Source organism: Hippichthys cyanospilos, chromosome 13 (assembly GCF_059441005.1).
Source record: "Hippichthys cyanospilos isolate Australia breed blue-spotted pipefish chromosome 13, RoL_Hcya_1.0, whole genome shotgun sequence".
Classification (NCBI taxonomy): Eukaryota; Metazoa; Chordata; class Actinopteri; order Syngnathiformes; family Syngnathidae; genus Hippichthys; species Hippichthys cyanospilos.
The window spans coordinates 9,617,158-9,638,068 of NC_142381.1; the positions used below are offsets into that span (position 1 = coordinate 9,617,158).

Consider the following 20,911-nt stretch of genomic DNA (forward strand, 5'->3'; position numbering starts at 1 on the left):
CTTTTCATTATCCTTAATAACGTGTACATTGTCTTTTTATGTATCTCGTGCACAACCTGCTTGTTTGCGAATTGTGAAACACATCACGCTCAATGAACTTGAGTTTGCAAAATTTTATGAGACAAGCAAAACAAATTATGTTTTCCTCATCAAAATACTGGCTTTTTATGTCATCAAATGGCTTGGTGTTATGATATGAAATAATGGAAAATTGATAGTAGTCTATTTTTATTGCCTGTCTACATTTGTGGTGCTCAATATTACAAGCTTTTGCCAAAATTTGCAGGACATGTAGTCTTCACGGGTAAACTGATTGTCTTGTCACGGGGTGGCAGTATGTTACCATACAAGGCATTTTATGTTGAAGTGCACAGGCTGAGTCCGCCCATCCGATTCCTTCTCGTGGTTGAAGAGCATACAGCTGCATTTGGACTTGCACGGCTATATGTTCATGTTCGTGAATATATCTGACATCTTTTAAAATTTAAAGCGGGAAGGAAGCTGTCTGTGCCGTTTTTTGTCAATCTGTCATGACGAAAATATTCTAGAAAAAAGTGACATTTTGGACACGTTTGGATTCCTTTTTTGGCTGCACATTATGGAACAAAGAGGACGCGAGCGTCGGCTCTTTTCTTGCGTCTTGGCATTGTTTTTATATATTTGTTTTGCTACTGCTCAGCTGAGATATTCCATATCTGAGGAGCTAAATGAGGGTACATTTGTTGGGAATATTGCAAAGGATTTAGGAATCGACTTGGCTTCAATAAAACACAGGGGATTCCGTATTATGTCCAGCTCGAGTGAAGGTCTCTTTAAGGTAAACCTGAACGACGGGGCTCTTTATGCTAACCATAAAATTGACCGAGAGGAGGTTTGTAAGGAGAGCAATGCTTGTTTGGTTAATATTAAAACCGTACTCGACAACCCACTAGAGGTGCATTATATCACAGTGGAAATTATAGATTTAAACGACCACTCCCCCACGTTCCCGGAGAGGACAAAAAGATTGGAAATATTCGAGTCTGCGATGCCGGGTGCTAAATATCCCCTGCAAAATGCATATGACCCTGACGGTGGTTTAAATTCAGTGCAACAATATAAAATCAGCCAGAACGATCACTTCCGCTTGGAGGTGAAAGACCGCGGGCGAGATGGCAAAACACCAATTTTGCAGCTCCAGAAGCAGCTTGACAGAGAGAACAAACGTAACCACAAGCTGATGCTGACTGCAATTGATGGGGGGACACCCCCGAAAACAGGCTCGGTTGAAATTCTTATTGAGGTTCTGGACGTGAATGACAACATGCCTGTGTTCACTAAAGATACTTATTCTGTAACGCTGCAAGAGAATGCCCCGGTGGGCACGACTGTCATTCAAGTGAATGCGACGGATTCGGATTCCGGCTCCAACGGGGAGATTGTGTATTCGTTTGGAAGTGACGTCAAAGATAAAATTAGACGTTTATTTAACATTGATTCTGTCACCGGAGAGATTATTGTGAAAGGCAAAATTGATTTTGAGGAGCAAGACAGTTATGATATTGATATCCAGGCGTCAGATAAAGGAATTATTCCATTCAAAACGGATAAAAGTGTAATGATCAAAATTATAGATATGAATGACAATGGACCGGAAATTGAAGTTACGTCTTTGTCTCGTGCAGTTTCCGAGGACTCGCGGCCTGGGACAACAGTCGCCCTCATCAGTGTAACGGATGCCGACTCTGGTTTTAACGGCAAAATAAAAAGTCATATTTTTGAAGAGTCTGATTTCATGTTGACTGCATCTTTGCAGGATAACATGTTTGCAGTTGTAACAAAGTCCCAGCTTGACAGGGAGCAAAAACAGGCATACAATATAACAGTAATTGCAAACGATTCGGGTGAACCACCGCTTACCTCCAAAAAGACTATAAGTGTTTTTGTATCGGATACAAATGACAACAGCCCAGAATTTTTATCGAGTCCTTACACGTTCTACATAAGTGAAAATAATAAACCAGGAGACTCTCTGTTTTCTGTAAAAGCATCTGATCGTGACGAAGGGGGAAATGCAATAATTTCTTATCACATTTTGAGAAACACGGGAAAGGAAAATGGACACACTTCATTTCTCAATATTAATTCTGAAACAGGAGAAATTATGGCTTTAAAAAGTTTTGACTTTGAAACGCTGAAGAGTTTCCAATTCCAAGTGGTGGCCAAGGATGGCGGAAGTCCTCCACTCACCAGCAATGTGACAGTAAACGTGTTCATTCTGGATCAGAACGACAATGCCCCAATCCTCTTGTATCCAGTCAGCTCCAATGGTTCTGCTGAAAGTGTGGAGGAGATTCCCCGCAACTTGAAAGCAGGAGACATGGTGACAAAAATTCGAGCATATGACGCTGATATCGGATATAACGGCTGGTTACTGTTTTCCCTGCAGCAAGTCAGTGACCACAGTCTATTTTCTTTGGACCGCTATACCGGCCAGATCCGAACCCTTCGCTCCTTCATGGAGACGGACGAAGCCGAGCATAAACTGATCATCCTGGTCAAAGACAATGGCAACGTTTCACTTTCGGCAACAGCTACCGTGACTGTCAAACTTGTGGAACCTAAAGAGCCTTTTGCGGCATCAGATGTTAAAAGTGCAGCAAAACTGGATGAGGAGGACAATGTGACTTTTTATCTCATAATTACTTTGGGCTCAGTGTCGCTTCTTTTTGTCATCAGCATCATAGTGCTGATCGCCATGCAGTGCTCCAAATCAACAGAATACACATCCAAATATCTTCAAGATGCTAATTATGATGGCACACTGTGTCACAGTATCCAGTACAGATCGGGAGACAAACGCTACATGCTAGTTGGACCCAGAATGAGTATTGGGTCAACCATAGTCCCTGGGAGCCACGCCAACACTCTGGTGCTTCCTGACAGGAGACACACTTCTGGCGAGGTAAGAATACAGTAGTTATAATTGTCATTAATCTTTGCCCCTAATTGACTCTGAGTGAAATTGGGGTTTTATTTAATTCGTTTGTAGAGACTGAGTAAACTTATTATGGTAAAACTAAGTGTTTAAATTGCTGTGCCAAGTTCCTAAGCAGTTGTATTTCAGTACTGTGTCCAATGATAGACAGGACCACGGGGCCAAGGTTTGCTTGACATGCCATGGGCAAATACTTCTTTTCATCTCAGGTGGCGAGGGACATTTTTGTAGAAATTTAGATCGAGTTTACTAAGTGACCAATCAACGGCACTTTTTTTCTGTCTAAAATGTAACACATTCGCTGCATTACGAACTGGTTTTGAAGATCGTGTAACGTTGGATGGATGGATGGATGGATGGATGGATGGATGGATGGATGGATGGATGGATGGATGGATGTGGCAAATGCAGCTGTGATGAACTCAACATGATTCGAGTTTGTATATGTAAAGTGTTAAGGTTGAATTCCTTTACATGCGACCCCTACTGTCGAATCTTTTTTAGCTTTTTTAATGAACTGCAGCCAACATGCCGGCAGCTTGTTCATGGAGGTAAAAATAATCCTAAACTTGCATTTTAAAACCTCATGATAGACTATGTCTGCACAGGATTACACGGCTATATAGGCATGCATAATATGTTGTTGAGGTAGCAGGATGAAGTTATATACTGTCATAATAAATTGCGAGTATAGAGTCACTGTACTATTTGGTATCACGTGGTGGCAGTATAACGCCAGAAAAGGACAGGCATCCCTGGCACGTCACAAAAAAATCACTCGGCGCATCCCATTTGCCTCACAGCACAATTGAGCTAAACCTTTGTCCTCTCTGGACTAACAGCTTAATCACCCGGCGAAACTGTAAGGCAACGTTTTCCTTTCCAAGGCAAATGATAAATTGCAAATAGCTGAAAGGATATTTACGTGCGCGTTTATTCCGTGGAACGCATTATCCGTGACGTGATGGAACAAAGAGGATATCGGACAATATGGGTTCCTTTCTTGATGCTCCTGCTTTTCAGCCGGGTCTGGGGACAAATTCGATATTCCATCTCAGAGGGAGTAAAGGAGGGTACTGCTGTCGGGAATATTGCGAAGGATTTGGGTCTCGACAGGGCCCTGCTGAAAGAGCGAGGTTACCGCATTGTGCACGGCACCGCGGATCCCCCGTTTCGGGTGAATCAAGATGACGGCATCTTATACGTGAACGGCAACATCGACAGAGAGGAATTATGTGACCGCAGCAAGGTGTGTGTACTCGATTTAAAAACAGTCCTGGAAAACCCACTTGAGGTGCACTATGTGGCGGTGGAGGTCCTGGATGTCAACGACCACGCACCGAGTTTCCCAGAGCGGGAAAAGACATTAGAGATTTCTGAATCTGCGCTCCCGGGGGCGCGGTTTCAACTGCAGGCTGCGCGCGATGCAGACACGGGCGCACTGTCCGTGCAGCACTACAAGCTAAGCCCAAACGAGCACTTTCGTTTGGAGGTCAAAGATCGAGGCGAGGATCGTAAAACGCCCACCTTGGTTCTCCAAAAGTCCCTGGACAGAGAAGCTGTCAAGACTCACGTGTTGTTTTTAACGGCCACGGATGGAGGGAAACCTCCTCTGTCTGGCAACATGACAATAAAAGTGGAGGTGTCCGACGTCAATGATAACCCCCCAGTTTTTACTCAGGAATCATACACTGTGCATTTAAAAGAGAACGCCCCTCTTGGGACAACCGTGGTGCAAGTTAACGCAACTGATTTAGACGACGGCTTAAATGGTGAAGTTGTTTATTCTTTTGGAAATGACGTAGATTCCAGCATGCTCGCTTGTTTTAATTTAAATCACGTTACAGGAGTGATCACCGTGGCGGGGCAGATAGATTTTGAAGTGTGCAATAGGTATGAGTTAGACATACAGGCGTCTGATAAAGCTGTGGCGACACTGTCTACAGACAAAAGTGTCATCATTCACATTGTTGACGTAAATGACAACGCTCCCAACATTGAAGTGACGTCATTTTCCAACGCGTTGCCGGAAGATGCAAAACCAGGCACTACTGTGGCTTTAATAAGTGTTAAAGATTCAGATTCTGGCCTTAATGGGAAAGTTTTGTGTCAAACTAGTCCAAATGTCCCTTTTATGCTGTCCCCAGCTTTACAGAATAATATGTATTCTCTGGTCACAAAGCAGCTTTTGGATCGAGAAAATGAGTCACATTTTAGCGTAACAATTTTGGCTAAGGACGCAGGAGAGCCGTCACTATCCTCACACAAAACTATTCAAATTATTGTGTCTGATGTAAATGACAACAGACCGGAATTCTCACTCAGTAAATATGAATTTTACATTTATGAAAATAACATTCCGGGAAATTCTATTTTATCTGTGACAGCCCTTGACCACGATGAGGGTAGCAATTCTGTAATTGAGTATCAAGTATTAAGAGATAGAGCCAGTGATCATTTGCTGACCTCCTTTTTGAATGTTAATAGTGAAACTGGAGAAGTATCATCACTGAAAAGTTTTGACTTTGAGACGCTGAAGAGTTTCCAATTCCAAGTATTGGCCACAGATGGTGGAAGTCCTCCACTGAGCAGCAATGTGACAGTCAATGTGTTCATTCTGGATCAGAACGACAACTCTCCAGTCATTCTGTATCCAGTGAGCTCTAACGGTTCTGCTGAAGGAAATGAGGAGATTCCCCGAAATTTGAAAGGAGGAGACTTGGTGACAAAAATCCGAGCCTATGATGCAGATATCGGATATAATGGCTGGCTGCTGTTTTCTCTGCAACAAGTCAGCGACCATAGTCTGTTTTCCTTGGACCGCTATACGGGCCAGATCCGAACCCTTCGCTCCTTCACAGAAACGGATGAAGCGGAGCATCAACTGCTCATCCTGGTCAAAGACAACGGCAATGTTTCACTTTCAGCAACAGCGACTGTGACTGTTAAACTTGTGGAGCCCAAAGAGGCTTTTGCGGCTTCAGATGTGAAAAGTGCAGCAAAAGTGGACGAGGACGACAATGTGACTTTTTACCTCATTATCACTTTGGGCTTGGTATCGCTCCTTTTTGTCATCAGCATCATCGTGCTGATTGCCATGCAGTGCTCCAAATCCTCAGAGTACACTTCCAAATATCTCCAAGACACAAATTATGACGGCACACTGTGTCACAGCATCCAGTACAGATCGGGAGACAAACGCTACATGCTGGTAGGACCCAGAATGAGTATTGGGTCCACCATAGTTCCAGGCAGCCATGCCAACACACTGGTGCTCCCTGACAGGAGACACACTTCTGGTGAGGTAAGAATCATTGTCAGATAAGATTTTCTTGTAAATGTGAATATTCAGCTGCTTTCAATTTCGAAAGTTCCTTCATCAATTTAAGTGGAAACAAATAGACCTACAAAATGAGCCTGCCTAAGTTGCGATCTTCGGATGCTGGTATGTTCAATTCGTGGTGCAATTGAAAGTGGATACCATTTATTTGACCAGTTTGGTGTTTCTCTTCATTTGTCAGAGTTTTTGCGCTTACTGCCTTGCTGAAGTCATGACAAAGCTCCATAATTCTGTACTTGTTTGAAAAGAGTAATATAGGGTTTATTATTACATATAGGGTTTATTTATTTGCAGTTTAATTGGTTGACATAATCAATCCTCCAATGATTATGCCTCACATTAAAAATGGGCCTTGACACTTTTGATACAAACTAAGACATGCATATTATTAGGTGCATCTGAATGCATCCAGCAAAATGTCAAATCATTTGTCTGTTAAAAAAAATTCTTGAAACATATGATTTTCGACATTTCAATGTAATATGTTTTATTATTTTTCAAATTTTAGATTGTTATCTTAAAAAAAAATGAACGCAAACACCCCTGGAGAGATATGGTTTGTGTGTGAGTGTGCGTGTTTTTTTGCACACATTTACAAAATTAACGAACAAATCACACACTGCCTTTAATGTCATATTCACAATTATGCCATTGCAGATTATTACTTTTCAAGGTAACGTTGAACTTCTATGTCATAGAAGGATAGCGTTATTTTTCACCTGTTCAGACATCTTTTTTTTCATTGCAAAACGTGAATTTCATTGGACGAGAACACTTACCATTTCTTCCACAGTATGTGGTGTTGATATCTTCGCCTGGTCGCTGGTATACATTTTGGACTCTAGATGTCAGTGTAAGAACATGTATACATGGGATTTTCACGTGACTTAATATAGCGAGCGGTTTTCCGGTCCGCCACCTCTTGATAGCATTCCCAGTGTCATGTTGGCTGTATCTTTATATTCCATGTCTGTTTTCTCTCTGTTCCCATTTCTTAAGCAAATGGACTAGCAGAAGAATCATTCCAGACTTTTCACATTTGTTGTTTTATTTCCACAAGTGTAACTGAGTTTCTTAGAATGGACCAGTGATGTTTTTTTATTAACACGATGGAACAAAGAAACACGCATCGAAGGATGAGACGCTATATGCTGGGGTGCGTGGCTGTGGTGCTTTTTTGCAGCATGTCTTCGGCACAATTAAGATATTCGATCTCAGAGGAACTGGACAAAGGAACTCTGGTTGGAAATGCAGCAAAAGACCTTGGATTGGATAGAAATACGTTGAAAGAGCGCAAGTATCGCATTGTTTCCACTACTGCGGAGCCTCTTTTTCATGTTAGTCAAGACGATGGTGTGCTTTATGTCAGCAGGAAGATTGACAGGGAAAAGGAGTGTCCGCAAAGCAATGCGTGTTTGATCAATCTAAAAACTGTGCTAGAAAATCCACTTGAGGTCCATCATATTGGGGTTGAGGTGTTGGATGTCAATGATCATTCTCCCAGTTTCCCCGAGAAAGAAATAAAGCTGGATATTTTTGAATCGGTGTTACAAGGGACAAAATTTCAGATGAAAGCCTCTCAGGATGGAGACAGTAGTCAGTTTTCTGTGCAGCAATATAAACTCAGTGAGAACAATTATTTTCGTTTGGAAGTTAAAGATAAAGGAAAAGATGGCAAAATTCCTATTCTGGTGGTTAAACAATCTTTAGACAGGGAGATGACAGGGCATCTTTCGTTAGTGCTGACTGCGCTGGATGGAGGAAAACCTCCAAAAACAGGTGAAATGAATATTTTAATTAATGTACTTGACGTAAATGATAATGCCCCCATTTTCTCTAAAGATGTTTCTTCTGTGATGATACGTGAAAACTCTGCTATTGGGATGACTGTTATTCAAGTGAATGCAACTGATTTAGATGAGGGGCCGAATGGCGACGTAGTTTATTCTTTCAGCAATAGTGTGAATCAAAATATAATGGATTTATTTGATATCACAGATACAACAGGTGAAATTGTAGTAAAAGGCCCAATAGATTTTGAGGAAAATGATATGTTTGAAATTGAAATCCAAGCTTCAGACAAAGGTGCTGTGCCTCTAAGAACAGAAAAAAGTGTGGTCATTAAGGTCATTGATGTAAATGACAATGCACCTGAGATTGAAGTGACGTCATTTTCCAGTTCCATTCCTGAAGATTCCAGACCTGGGACGACAGTTGCTCTAATTAGTGTACATGACTTGGACTCTGGCCTCAATGGGAAAGTTATTTGTTCCATAAATGAGGATGTGCCTTTTTCTTTGTCGCCATCACTACAAGACAAAATGCTTTCCTTAGTGACCAAATCACCTCTGGACAGAGAGAAAAAGTCAAAATATGAAATAACTGTAGTTGCAAAAGATGCTGGACTACCTGCACTCTCATCAGAAAAGACAATTTCTGTTTTCATTGCGGATGTAAATGATAACAGTCCAGAATTTTCATCCAGTCCTTATACTTTCTATATTACCGAGAACAACAATGCAGGTGTCTCAATTTTTTCTGTCAAAGCTTTCGATCAGGATGATCAAGAAAATGCAGATGTTTCATATCACATACTCCGAAATGGAAAAGATGAACAAAAACTATCTTCATTTTTAAGCATTAATAGCAAAAATGGACAAATATCTGCTTTGAAAAGTTTTGACTTTGAGACCTTGAAAAGTTTCCAGTTCCAAGTGGTAGCAACAGATGGTGGAAGTCCTCCCCTGAGCACCAACGTGACAGTCAATGTGTTCATTTTGGATCAGAATGACAATGCTCCAGTCATCCTCTATCCAGTCAGTGCCAATGGCTCTGCTGAAGGTGTGGAGGAGATTCCCCGTAACCTAAAAGCAGGAGACTTGGTGACGAAAGTCCGAGCTTATGACGCCGATATTGGATACAATGGCTGGTTGTTATTTTCACTGCAGCATATCAGTGACCACAGTCTGTTTTCTTTGGACCGCTATACTGGCCAGATCCGAACTCTTCGCTCCTTTACGGAGACGGACGAGGCTGAGCATCGTCTGCTCATCCTGGTCAAAGACAATGGCAACATTTCGCTTTCGGCAACAGCGACTATGACTGTCAAACTTGTAGAGCCCAAAGAGGCTTTTGCGGCATCCGATGTGAAAAGTGCAGCAAAAGTGGACGAGGATGACAATGTGACTTTTTATCTCATCATCACTTTGGGCTCGGTATCGCTCCTTTTTGTCATCAGCATCATCGTGCTGATCGCCATGCAGTGTTCCAAATCAACAGAATACACATCCAAATATCTTCAGGATGCCAATTATGATGGCACACTGTGTCACAGCATCCAGTACAGATCGGGTGACAAACGCTACATGCTAGTTGGACCCAGAATGAGTATCGGATCAACCATAGTCCCGGGCAGCCACGCCAACACTCTGGTGCTCCCTGACAGGAGACACACCTCTGAGGTAAGGCTTTTTCAAACAGCAGTAATTGTCACAGTATTGTGTAATTCTGTTGTGGATATTTATGAATCATTGCGATTTATATATGAATTAATTCTTACATTCTTTCCATTCCCTCTGAGTTTGTATCCGTAAGAAACATGGTTAGCGTCAGAATTGCAAATATGTTTTCTTAGCCAGTTGTTTCTCAGCAGCTTAGTGTTGAACGTCTTTGATGAAATATACCGATAGCTGTTTGTTCTTATGAATGTGGTACAGTTGTGAGAATATGCAGGAAATTAGTTGTTACGTTTTATCACAAATGAAATTTGGCCTTTGGAAAAGCTGTTCTTCATGGTGTTGAAATATAACTTTTTTTTATCTAATGTATACTCAAGAAGAGATGGTTGGTTCCCTACATCACCGTGGGTGATGGGTACATTTGTGTCTTATTGCTGTTATCGGGTAAGGGTGTTGCTTTCTAATAGCTACAGTATGTTTCAGTTTTATAGTGATGCATTGTACATTTCATAGTATATATAATATTTTTTCTTTATAAAAGTGTTCACCATATATTTTTTCTAATTATGTTCATGATGTCTTTTGAAATTGAGTTGTGTTTGGAATGAGTACTTAATAGTTGTAATTTGAATATCTCTGTTAAAAAAATATTCATTTCGTTCTGCTTGCTTGTTTTGAAATATGAAAAGACGTTGGGATAGTATGTTACGTTTATTCGACACTAAGGGTCAGTATAGCCCAAGATACCGCCGTTTGACGCACCGCACGTCACGGTCCTATTTCAAATACGACCACCTCGTCTGTTCATTCTCATATACTATTTAGACGGTTAACGCCGTGATACAGCAAACTGCTATTTTTTTTATATAACAACTCCTTATTTTATATTTTGTTCTATTTTGGTGGATCATTGAGCAGCGGGAAGCACACTGCTTTTGGATGCGATTGCAAATAGGAAGGCTTTTTGTCATCTTTACAGCATGGAACAAAGACGGTGCAGAACAAGAAGGGAGCGACGTTGGTGGTTATTTCTCGTTTTAATTTTGTGCCATGGAGCATGTGCACAACTCCGATATTTCATATCAGAGGAGGTTCCAGCAGGAACTGTGGTTGGGAACATAGCAAAGGATTTGGGGCTGGATAAGGGCGCGCTTAAAGGGCGAGGCTACCGGATCGTGGCTGGGACAGCTGAGCCCATTGTGGAGGTGAACCAGGACGACGGCATCTTGTATGTGGCGAGGAGGGTCGACAGGGAGGAGGCGTGTGAACGCATCAACCCGTGTGTAATCAACCTAAAAACAGTGCTTGAACATCCACTCGAGGTGCACTACGTTGCGGTGGAAATATCAGACATCAACGACCACGCTCCCGTTTTTCTAGAAAAAGAAAAATGGCTGGAAATTTCCGAGTCGGCTATGCCAGGTGCTCGGTTTCAACTGCAAGCAGCGAGAGACCCCGATGTGGGCCAGTTTTCCATTCAGCAGTACAAACTCAGTCAAAATGAATATTTTCGCGTTGAGGTAAAAGACAGAGGGGAGGACCGCAAAGTGCCATTTTTAGTCCTGCTTAAGCAGTTGGACAGAGAGACAGCAGGGAGACACCGGCTCCACCTTACAGCAGTAGACGGGGGGAAGCCCTCAAAGTCGGGCTCCATTGAAATAATTGTGGATGTCCTCGATGTGAATGATAACTCTCCTGTGTATGACAAGGAAGCTTATTCTGCCTTACTGAATGAAAACGTGCCAGTGGGCACGGTTGTGATACAGGTAAATGCGACAGATTTAGACCAGGGTGCAAATAGTGAAATTGTGTACTCATTTGGAAAAGAGGTGGATTCAAAATTGATGGATCTTTTTAGTATTGACTCAAACACAGGTGAAATTAAAGTAACAGGCCACATCGATTTTGAGGCAAGTAAAAGTTATGAAATTGACATACAGGCTTCTGATAAGGGACAAGTTCCGCTCACAACTGATAAAAGTGTGTTGATAACTATTACTGATGTTAATGATAATGCCCCTGAGATAGAAGTAACATCATTTTCAAACTCCATCAGAGAGGATGCAAAGGTAGGAACAACTGTGGCTCTGATTAGTGTCAGTGACTTAGACTCTGGACTTAACGGAAAAGTGATATGCACCATTAAACAAGCTGTTCCTTTCACTTTATCACCATCTTTACAAGAAAATATGTACTCTGTAGTCACAAAGTCCCAAATTGATCGAGAGCATGTTTCTCAATATGAGGTCACAATACTCGCAAAGGACACAAACGAGCCAGTGTTTTCAAGTGAAAAAACCATAACTGTTGTTGTGGCTGATGTAAATGATAACAGTCCAGTATTTTCATCAAACCCTTACACATTTTATATCACTGAAAACAACACACCAGGGGCCTCAGTGTTTTCCGTAAAAGCTTCAGATAAAGATGAAGGTGACAATGCTCTCATTTCTTACCAGATTTTCAGAGAAGCAAGTGCAGATGCTAAATATATGTCATTTATAAACATCAATCCAGAAACTGGGGAAGTAATGGCACTGAAAAGTTTTGACTTTGAGACACTGAAAAGTTTCTGTTTCCAAGTGGTGGCCACTGATGGTGGAAGTCCGCCACTCAGCACTAATGTGACAGTCAATGTGTTTATTCTGGATCAGAACGACAACGCTCCAGTCATTCTTTATCCAGTCAGTGCCAATGGTTCTGCTGAAGGTGTGGAGGAGATTCCCCGCAACTTAAAAGCCGGAGACTTGGTGACGAAAATCCGAGCCTATGATGCAGATATTGGATATAATGGCTGGTTGCTGTTTTCGCTGCTGCAAGTCAGCGACCATAGTCTGTTTTCTTTGGACCGCTATACAGGCCAGATCAGAACCCTTCGCTCCTTCACTGAGACAGATGAGGCAGAGCATCGGCTGCTTATCCTGGTCAAAGACAATGGCAATGTTTCACTCTCGGCAACAGCTACTGTGACTGTCAAACTTGTGGAGCCTAAAGAGGCTTTTGCGGCGTCAGATGTGAAAAGTGCAGCGAAAGTGGACGAGGAGGATAATGTGACTTTTTATCTCATCATCACTTTGGGCTCAGTCTCACTCCTTTTTGTCATCAGCATCATCGTGCTGATCGCTATGCAGTGCTCCAAATCCACTGAGTACACTTCCAAATATCTGCAAGACACCAATTATGATGGCACACTGTGTCACAGCATCCAGTACAGATCGGGAGACAAACGCTATATGCTAGTCGGACCCAGAATGAGTATTGGGTCGACCATAGTCCCGGGAAGCCACGCCAACACTCTGGTGCTCCCTGACAGGAGACACACTTCTGGCGAGGTAAGAATCATTGTTCGATAACATTTTTTTATCAGTGTGGAAATATGTGCTGCTTTTCGAGTTTGAAATTTGCTCCATGAGTTGCAACCGATTAGAACAACAAATTGATGCTGACAAAGTTGCAACTTTCTGATGCTAATTATCACATTCAGTTTGTGGTGTAATTAAAAGTAGTTCTATGCTGCTATTGGAACAGTTTGTTTTTTCACTTTACCTGTTCAAGAGTTTCATGCAGTCTTCAGTGCTGAAGTGTTGTTTGAAAAGAGCAATATACTAACTTGAAGTGTGAGTCATTTATTTGCATTTTAGGTGTGTATGATCACTCTTCTGCAGAGTTGAGTTCTACTTGATATGAAAACGTTTTTATTTCAACCCAAAGATGTATATCAATGGGTACATTGAAATGGATCCAGCAAAATGTTTATCTCCTGTCTTCAAAATGATCTTCAACAGGTTAAATATCATGCATCACTTTTTCTTTAGTTCAAGACAGCTATATTTTTAAATAGAAAATGCAACACTTCTAGGAAGGTGTGAATTGTTATGTTTTCCTTATATTTATAAAATGAACCAACAAATCACCTACCATTTACAATCACACATTGGCATAGATACCATTGCAGCTGGATATCTACGTGTTACCATTTAGGTTTTATTCCATATATGGATAGCATTAGTTTAATTACTTCAGAAACCATTTTGCATTGCAAATTTCCCCAACGTGAATGTAATTGTGACACAATTCTTTCTACCACTGTTGGTAGTGCTGAAACATGCACACGTAGGCCCTGCTTCTCTTGAAAAAATTGACTTTACTCTGAAACATTGCGGTTCCAATTTCGTTGGAAATGATCAATTCATACCAATAATAGTTATAGGGCTGGTTTATTCTGACTATGCTGTGATGTACTGGCCTCATGTGTCACTTGTGGGTGGGAATACGGTTGAGAAACAAAATTCAGATCTAAGTTAATTTTGGGTGTTGGGTAAGTAAATATAGCTGGCTCGAGCGCAACGAGGGAGCCCTTTTTTTTTATAATTAACGTTGTATTTAGTTGCAGTAGAGTGGAAAATATACCCAGTAGCTGCACCTATTTGTTGTAATTTCGTTATGAGTTCAGTGTTCGACTTTCTCAACCCTCGCCTGTTTTTATTATACATTTTGGACTCTAGGTGTCAGTGTGAGGACATGCATGCATTGCATGTTCACGTGACTTCATATACTGTGAGGTTGTTCTACCGTCTCTTGATAACATTCGCGCTGTCATGGTCGCCGTGTCTCGGTGTTCCATCTCTATTGTCTCTCTGTACTCATTTCTTGAGCAGACGGACCTTACAGAGGATTATTTCCAGACTTTACACGTTTAGATTTTATTTTTCACGACTGCAACTGAGTTTCTTAGAATGGACCAGTGATGATTTTTCGTATCACGATGGAACAAAGAGACGCTCATCGAAGGGTGAGACGCTATTTCTTGGGGTGCGTGGCCGCGGTGCTTTTTTGCAGCGTGACTTCGGCACAATTAAGATACTCCATCCCCGAGGAAGTGGATGAAGGAACTGTGGTTGGAAATGCTGCTAAAGATCTTGGATTGGATAAGAATATGTTAAAAGAGCGCAAATATCGGATTGTATCAAGTTCTGCACAGCCTCTGTTTCATGTGAGTCAGGCTGATGGAACCCTTTATGTCAGTAGGAAGATAGATAGAGAAAAGGAGTGTCCACAAAGCAGTACTTGTGTGATCAACCTAAAAACTGTGCTAGAAAATCCACTTGAGGTCCACCATGTTGCGGTGGAGGTGCTAGACGTAAACGATCATTCTCCCAGTTTTCTTCAAAAAGAAACAAAGCTAGATATTTCAGAGTCAGTTTTACCTGGAGCAAAATTCCAAATGAAAGCATCTCAGGATGGAGACAGTGGTCAGTTTTCTGTGCAGCAATATAAACTCAGTGAGAACAATTACTTTCGTTTGGAAGTTAAAGATAAAGGAAAAGAAGGCAAGATTCCAATACTGGTGGTCAAAAAATCTTTAGACAGGGAGACGACGGCGGATCTTTCATTAGTATTAACGGCACTGGATGGAGGAAAACCTCCTAGAACGGGTGAAATAAATATTTTAATTAATGTGCTAGACATTAATGATAATGCTCCTATTTTCCCAAAAGATGCCTATTCTGTTAGACTCCATGAAAATGCTGCAATTGGGACGACTGTTACTCAAGTGAATGCAACTGACTTGGATAACGGAGCAAATGGCGCCGTAGTTTATTCTTTCAGCAATAGTATGAATCAAGATATTATGGATTTATTTGATATCACAGAAACAACTGGTGAAATTGTTGTAAAAGGTCCAATTGATTTTGAGGACAATGATATGTTTGAAATTGAAATCCAAGCATCAGATAAAGGAGTTGTGCCTCTAAGAACAGAAAAAAGTGTGGTCATCAAGGTAGTTGATGTTAATGACAATGCACCTGAGCTTGAAGTGACGTCATTTTCCAGTTCCATTCCTGAAGATTCCAGACCTGGGACAACAGTTGCTCTAATTAGTGTACATGACTTGGACTCTGGCCTCAATGGGAAAGTTATTTGTTCCATAAATGAGGATGTGCCTTTTTCTTTGTCACCATCTCTACAGGAAAAAATGTTTTCCTTAGTTACCAAATCAACTCTGGACAGAGAAAAAAAGTCCAAATATGATATATCTGTAGTTGCAAAAGATGTTGGACAACCTGTACTCTCTTCAGAAAAGACAATTACAGTTTTCATTTCGGATGTAAATGATAATAACCCAGAGTTTTCGTCCAGTCCTTATACATTCTATGTTACTGAGGGCAACAATGCAGGTGCCTCCATCTTTTCTGTCAACGCTTTTGATCGAGATGAACATGAGAATGCAGTTGTTTCATATCATATACTCAGAAATGGAAAAGATGAACACAAGTTATCTTCTTTTTTAAGCATAAATAGTGAAAATGGACAAATATCTGCGCTGAAAAGTTTTGATTTTGAGACCCTGAAAAATTTTCAGTTCCAAGTGTTAGCCACAGATCGTGGAAGTCCTCCCCTGAGCAGCAATGTGACAGTCAATGTGTTCATTCTGGATCAAAATGACAATGCTCCAGTCATCCTCTATCCAGTCAGTGCCAATGGCTCTGCTGAAGGTGTGGAGGAGATTCCCAGGAATTTGAAAGGAGGAGACTTGGTGACAAAAATCCGAGCCTATGACGCCGATATCGGATATAATGGCTGGTTGCTGTTTTCCTTGCAACAAGTGAGCGACCACAGTCTGTTTTCTTTGGACCGTTATACTGGCCAGATCCGAACTCTTCGCTCCTTTATGGAGACAGACGAAGCAGAGCATAAACTGATCATCCTGGTCAAAGACAACGGCAACATTTCGCTCTCAACGACAGCGACCGTGACAGTCAAACTTGTGGAACCCAAAGAGGCTTTTGCGGCATCAGATGTTAAAAGTGCAGCAAAACTGGATGAGGAGGACAATGTGACTTTTTATCTCATCATTACTTTGGGCTCGGTCTCTCTCCTTTTTGTCATCAGCATCATCGTGCTGATTGCCATGCAGTGCTCCAAATCCACAGATTATACTTCCAAATACCTGCAAGAAAGCAATTACGATGGCACAATGTGTCACAGCATCCAGTACAGATCAGGAGATAAACGCTACATGCTAGTTGGACCTAGAATGAGTATTGGGTCAACAATAGTCCCGGGCAGCCATGCAAACACCCTGGTTCTCCCTGACAGGAGACATACTTCTGGCGAGGTAAGAATTATTGTCCAGTAACACTTGATGATAAATGTGAAAATATGTGCCACTATATCTGAACGTTTGTTCCTTACATTATAAATTGTTTGACCAACTCTCTGTCGAGGTTGTGACTCTGATGTTGGTTATCATGTTTAAGTTGTGTTGTAACTTAAAATAGAACTTAAAGTATAGGTTGAACCAGGTTGATATTTTTACATTTTTAGATGGTGTCACTGTCTGTGCAAGTGCCAAAGTTATGCCAATTCTTAGTAATTTTTAATTTTGTATGACGAGAGTGATCACTTTTTTTTGGTTTTGTTTTGTTTAATTTGTCTTACACATGCACTAGTTTCCAGGGGTCTAGCACAATGATACTTTAGTTTATTAGATGTATTGAACCCCCTAAATGTCTTACACACATTCACCAAACATTTTTTAATCTGAAAACTATTTTTCACACAGTTCAATGCAGAGTAAAAATGTGTTTCCGGACATACACATACGCATACTCACTGTGATGATGGATTCAACAGAGGTCAAGCCACAGGGCTGCTGCCTCTGTTGACCCATCAAACTGACATACCAAAGTGCAGGGGTTCGATAGAACCCAGGTTATTAACCACTGGTCTTGCATATATGTCTAAATAAGGTCTTCATTATAAAAAACACTTTTGCTTGACACTTGGTTTCGATTGATTCAGAAGGTATAGTGTATATTTGTTATATGAAGTTTTTAATATTAATACATTCCAAATAGAAACGTAAATACTGTTATTTCATGACCTGAAACAAACTTCTGGAGAGGTATGATAACTAATTTTCTTCCCTATATTTTACACACTTGACCAAAAAAAACAAACACCTGAACATATATTTGCAACAGTTTGCATATACAGTATGGAAATGACCTACCATGCTCCATAGCAATGATGAGATTTTATGACAACTTACATGTTAAGGCACCCTTTCTTCATTGCAAAACACGGACTTTGCAATGTGACTCTATTTGCAACTTTTGTTGCAGTGTCTCTATGACACCGGGATGTCACATTATTTCTGCCACTGTCTGTGGTGCTGAAACATGCTCGAGTAGGCCCATCTGAAACTTGGCGGTTGCATAGAATAAAATATAGGTAGTTCACGCAAATGATTGTTCAAAGCCTGGATTATTTGGGCGACACATTTTCTGCAATATGGATTTCGGTCTGTAGATGTCAGTGTAAAAACATGTATGCACCGAATGTTCACGTGACTTCATATTGTGTCCAGGCTGTTCCTTTCCACCGCCTCTTGATAACATTCATGCTGTCAAGAACGACGTGTCTGCCTATTCCGAATCTATTGTCTCTCTATTACTATTTCTAAAGTAGATGGCTTAGTATCTGAATATATTTACTCTTCACATTTGTTGTTTTATTTTTCAAGTTCAGCTACGTTTCTTAGAAAGAACGAGTGATTTTTTTTTTTTCGGATCATGATGGAACAAAGAGACGTGCATCCAAGGGTGAAACGCCGTTTGTTGGAGTGCGTGGCTATAATGCTTTTGTGCCAAGTGACTTCGGCGCAGTTAAGATATTCCATATCCGAGGAAGTGGACGAAGGCACTGTGGTTGGGAATGCTGCAAAAGACCTCGGATTGGACAGAAATACGCTGGAAGAGCGCAAGTATCGCATTGTGTCCAGTACAGCAGAACCTCTTTTTCATGTGACTCAGGCCGATGGTGTGCTTTATGTCAGCAGGAAGATTGACAGGGAAAAGGAGTGTCCGCAAAGCAATACGTGTTTGATAAACCTGAAAACTGTGCTAGAAAACCCACTGGAGGTCCACCATATTGCGGTGGAGGTGCTTGATATAAACGATCATTCTCCCAGTTTTCCTGAGGAGGACACAAAGCTAGATATTTCAGAGTCAGTATTGCCTGGAACAAGATTTCAGCTACCGGCTTCTATTGATGCTGACAGTGGGCAGTTTTCTGTTCAGCAATATAAACTTAGTGACAATGATCATTTTCGTCTAGAAGTTAAAGATAAAGGAAGTGATGGAAAATTTCCCATATTGATATGTAAAAAATCTCTGGACAGGGAAACGACAGCACATCAGTCATTATTGTTGACTGCACTGGATGGAGGTAAGCCTCCAAAAACTGGTGAAATGAATATTTCAATTCATGTATTGGATGTCAATGATAATGCACCTGTTTTCTCTAAAGATATTTATTCTGTCATGCTGAATGAGAATGCTGCAATAGGAACAACTGTCATACAAGTGAATGCTACTGATTTAGACGAGGGCCCAAATGGAGAAATATTTTATTCTTTGAGCAAGAATAATAAAATTATAATGCAGTTATTTGACATTAAAAGAAATACAGGTGAAATTGTGGTAAAAGGCCCCATTGACTATGAGGTGAAAGAGATTTTTGACATTGAAATCCATGCATCAGATAAAGGAACTGTCCCTCTAACAACAGAGAAAAGTGTTATCATAAAAATAGTTGATGTCAATGACAATTCACCTGAGATTGAAGTGACGTCCTTTTCTAGTGCCATTCCTGAAGATTCCAGACCTGGGACTACTGTTGCTCTAATTAGTGTGAATGACTTAGACTCTGGCCTCAATGGGAAAGTTGTTTGTACCATAAGTGAGGATGTGCCTTTTTCTTTGTCACCTGCCTTACAAGACAAAATGTTTTCCTTAGTTACTAAATCAACTCTGGACAGAGAGAAAAAATCCAAATATGATATAGCAGTACTTGCAAGAGACGCAGGTCAACCTGCACTCTCATCTGAAAAGACAATCAGTGTTTTCATTTCCGATGTGAATGATAACAGTCCAGAGTTTTCTTCCAGTCCGTATACTTTCTATGTTACTGAAGGCAACAATGCTGGTGCTTTTGTCTTTTCCGTCAAAGCATTTGATCAGGATGAAAAGGAAAATGCAGTCATTTCATATCATATACTAAGAGACGGAAAGGAGAAAGTATCTTCATTTTTAAGCATAAATAGTGAAAATGGTGAAATATCAGCACTGAAAAGTTTTGACTTTGAGACACTGAAATGTTTCCAATTTCAAGTGATGGCTACTGATGGTGGAAGTCCTCCACTGACCAGCAATGTTACAGTCAATGTGTTCATTCTTGATCACAATGACAATGCTCCAATCATCCTCTATCCAGTCAGTGCCAATGGTTCTGCTGACGGTGTGGAGGAGATTCCCCGCAACTTGAAAGCAGGAGACTTGGTGACAAAAATTCGAGCTTATGACGCTGATATCGGATATAACGGCTGGTTGCTGTTCTCCCTGCAGCAAGTCAGCGACCACAGTCTATTTTCTTTGGACCGCTATACGGGCCAGATCCGAACCCTTCGCTCCTTCATGGAGACGGACGAAGCCGAGCATAAACTGATCATCCTGGTCAAAGACAATGGCAATATTTCTCTCTCAGCAACAGCGACCGTGACTGTCAAACTTGTGGAGGCCAAAGAGGCATTTGAAGCTTCAGATGTGAAAAGTGCAGCAAAAGTGGACGAGGAGGACAATGTGACTTTTTATCTCATCATCACTTTGGGCTCGGTCTCGCTCCTTTTTGTCATCAGCATCATCGTTCTGATTGCCATGCAGTGCTCCAAATCAACAGAGTACACGTCAAAATATCTTCAAGACACCAATTATGATGGCACATTGTGTCACAGCATCCAGTACAGATCAGGAGACAAACGCTACATGCTCGTTGGACCCAGAATGAGTATCGGGTCGACGATAGTCCCTGGCAGCCATGCCAACACTTTGGTACTTCCTGACAGGAGACACACTTCTGGCGAGGTAAGGCATAGTAACTAGTTGTAAAGTGCATATCTGTGTCTGGTTTATTATATGAACATCTTGGAGCTTTGGAGACAAGAGGCTAAAGTAAGAAATCCACAAATGATGACCTTTATTCTTTCTATAAAATATATAGTTTTTAATTTGTAATGTTTATAAAACATACTTTTATTTGATTGCGATGTCCTTAATTGATCAGATGATTATG

General features: G+C 41.1%; 1 protein-coding gene across 13 annotated transcripts in view; it reads left to right on the forward strand.

Annotated features, from left to right (window-relative positions):
• Positions 1–20,911, forward strand: part of LOC148413760 (protocadherin alpha-3-like) — a 158,205-nt gene that overhangs the window by 37,176 nt on the left and 100,118 nt on the right. The window contains exon 1 of one of the 13 annotated variants that reach the window (XM_088430744.1): positions 409–2,944. The exons of 7 other annotated variants lie outside the window; for them this stretch is intronic. In XM_088430744.1, the coding sequence (XP_088286870.1) occupies positions 599–2,944 (2,346 nt within the window). In that variant the 5' untranslated portion in view covers positions 409–598. Of the gene's footprint in view, positions 1–408; positions 2,945–3,380; positions 6,282–7,274; positions 9,779–10,601; positions 13,108–14,137; positions 16,896–17,527; positions 20,704–20,911 lie in introns of those variants that run through there. 5 more of the 13 variants (XM_088430746.1, XM_088430740.1, XM_088430741.1 and 2 more) reach the window with 5 other exon arrangements.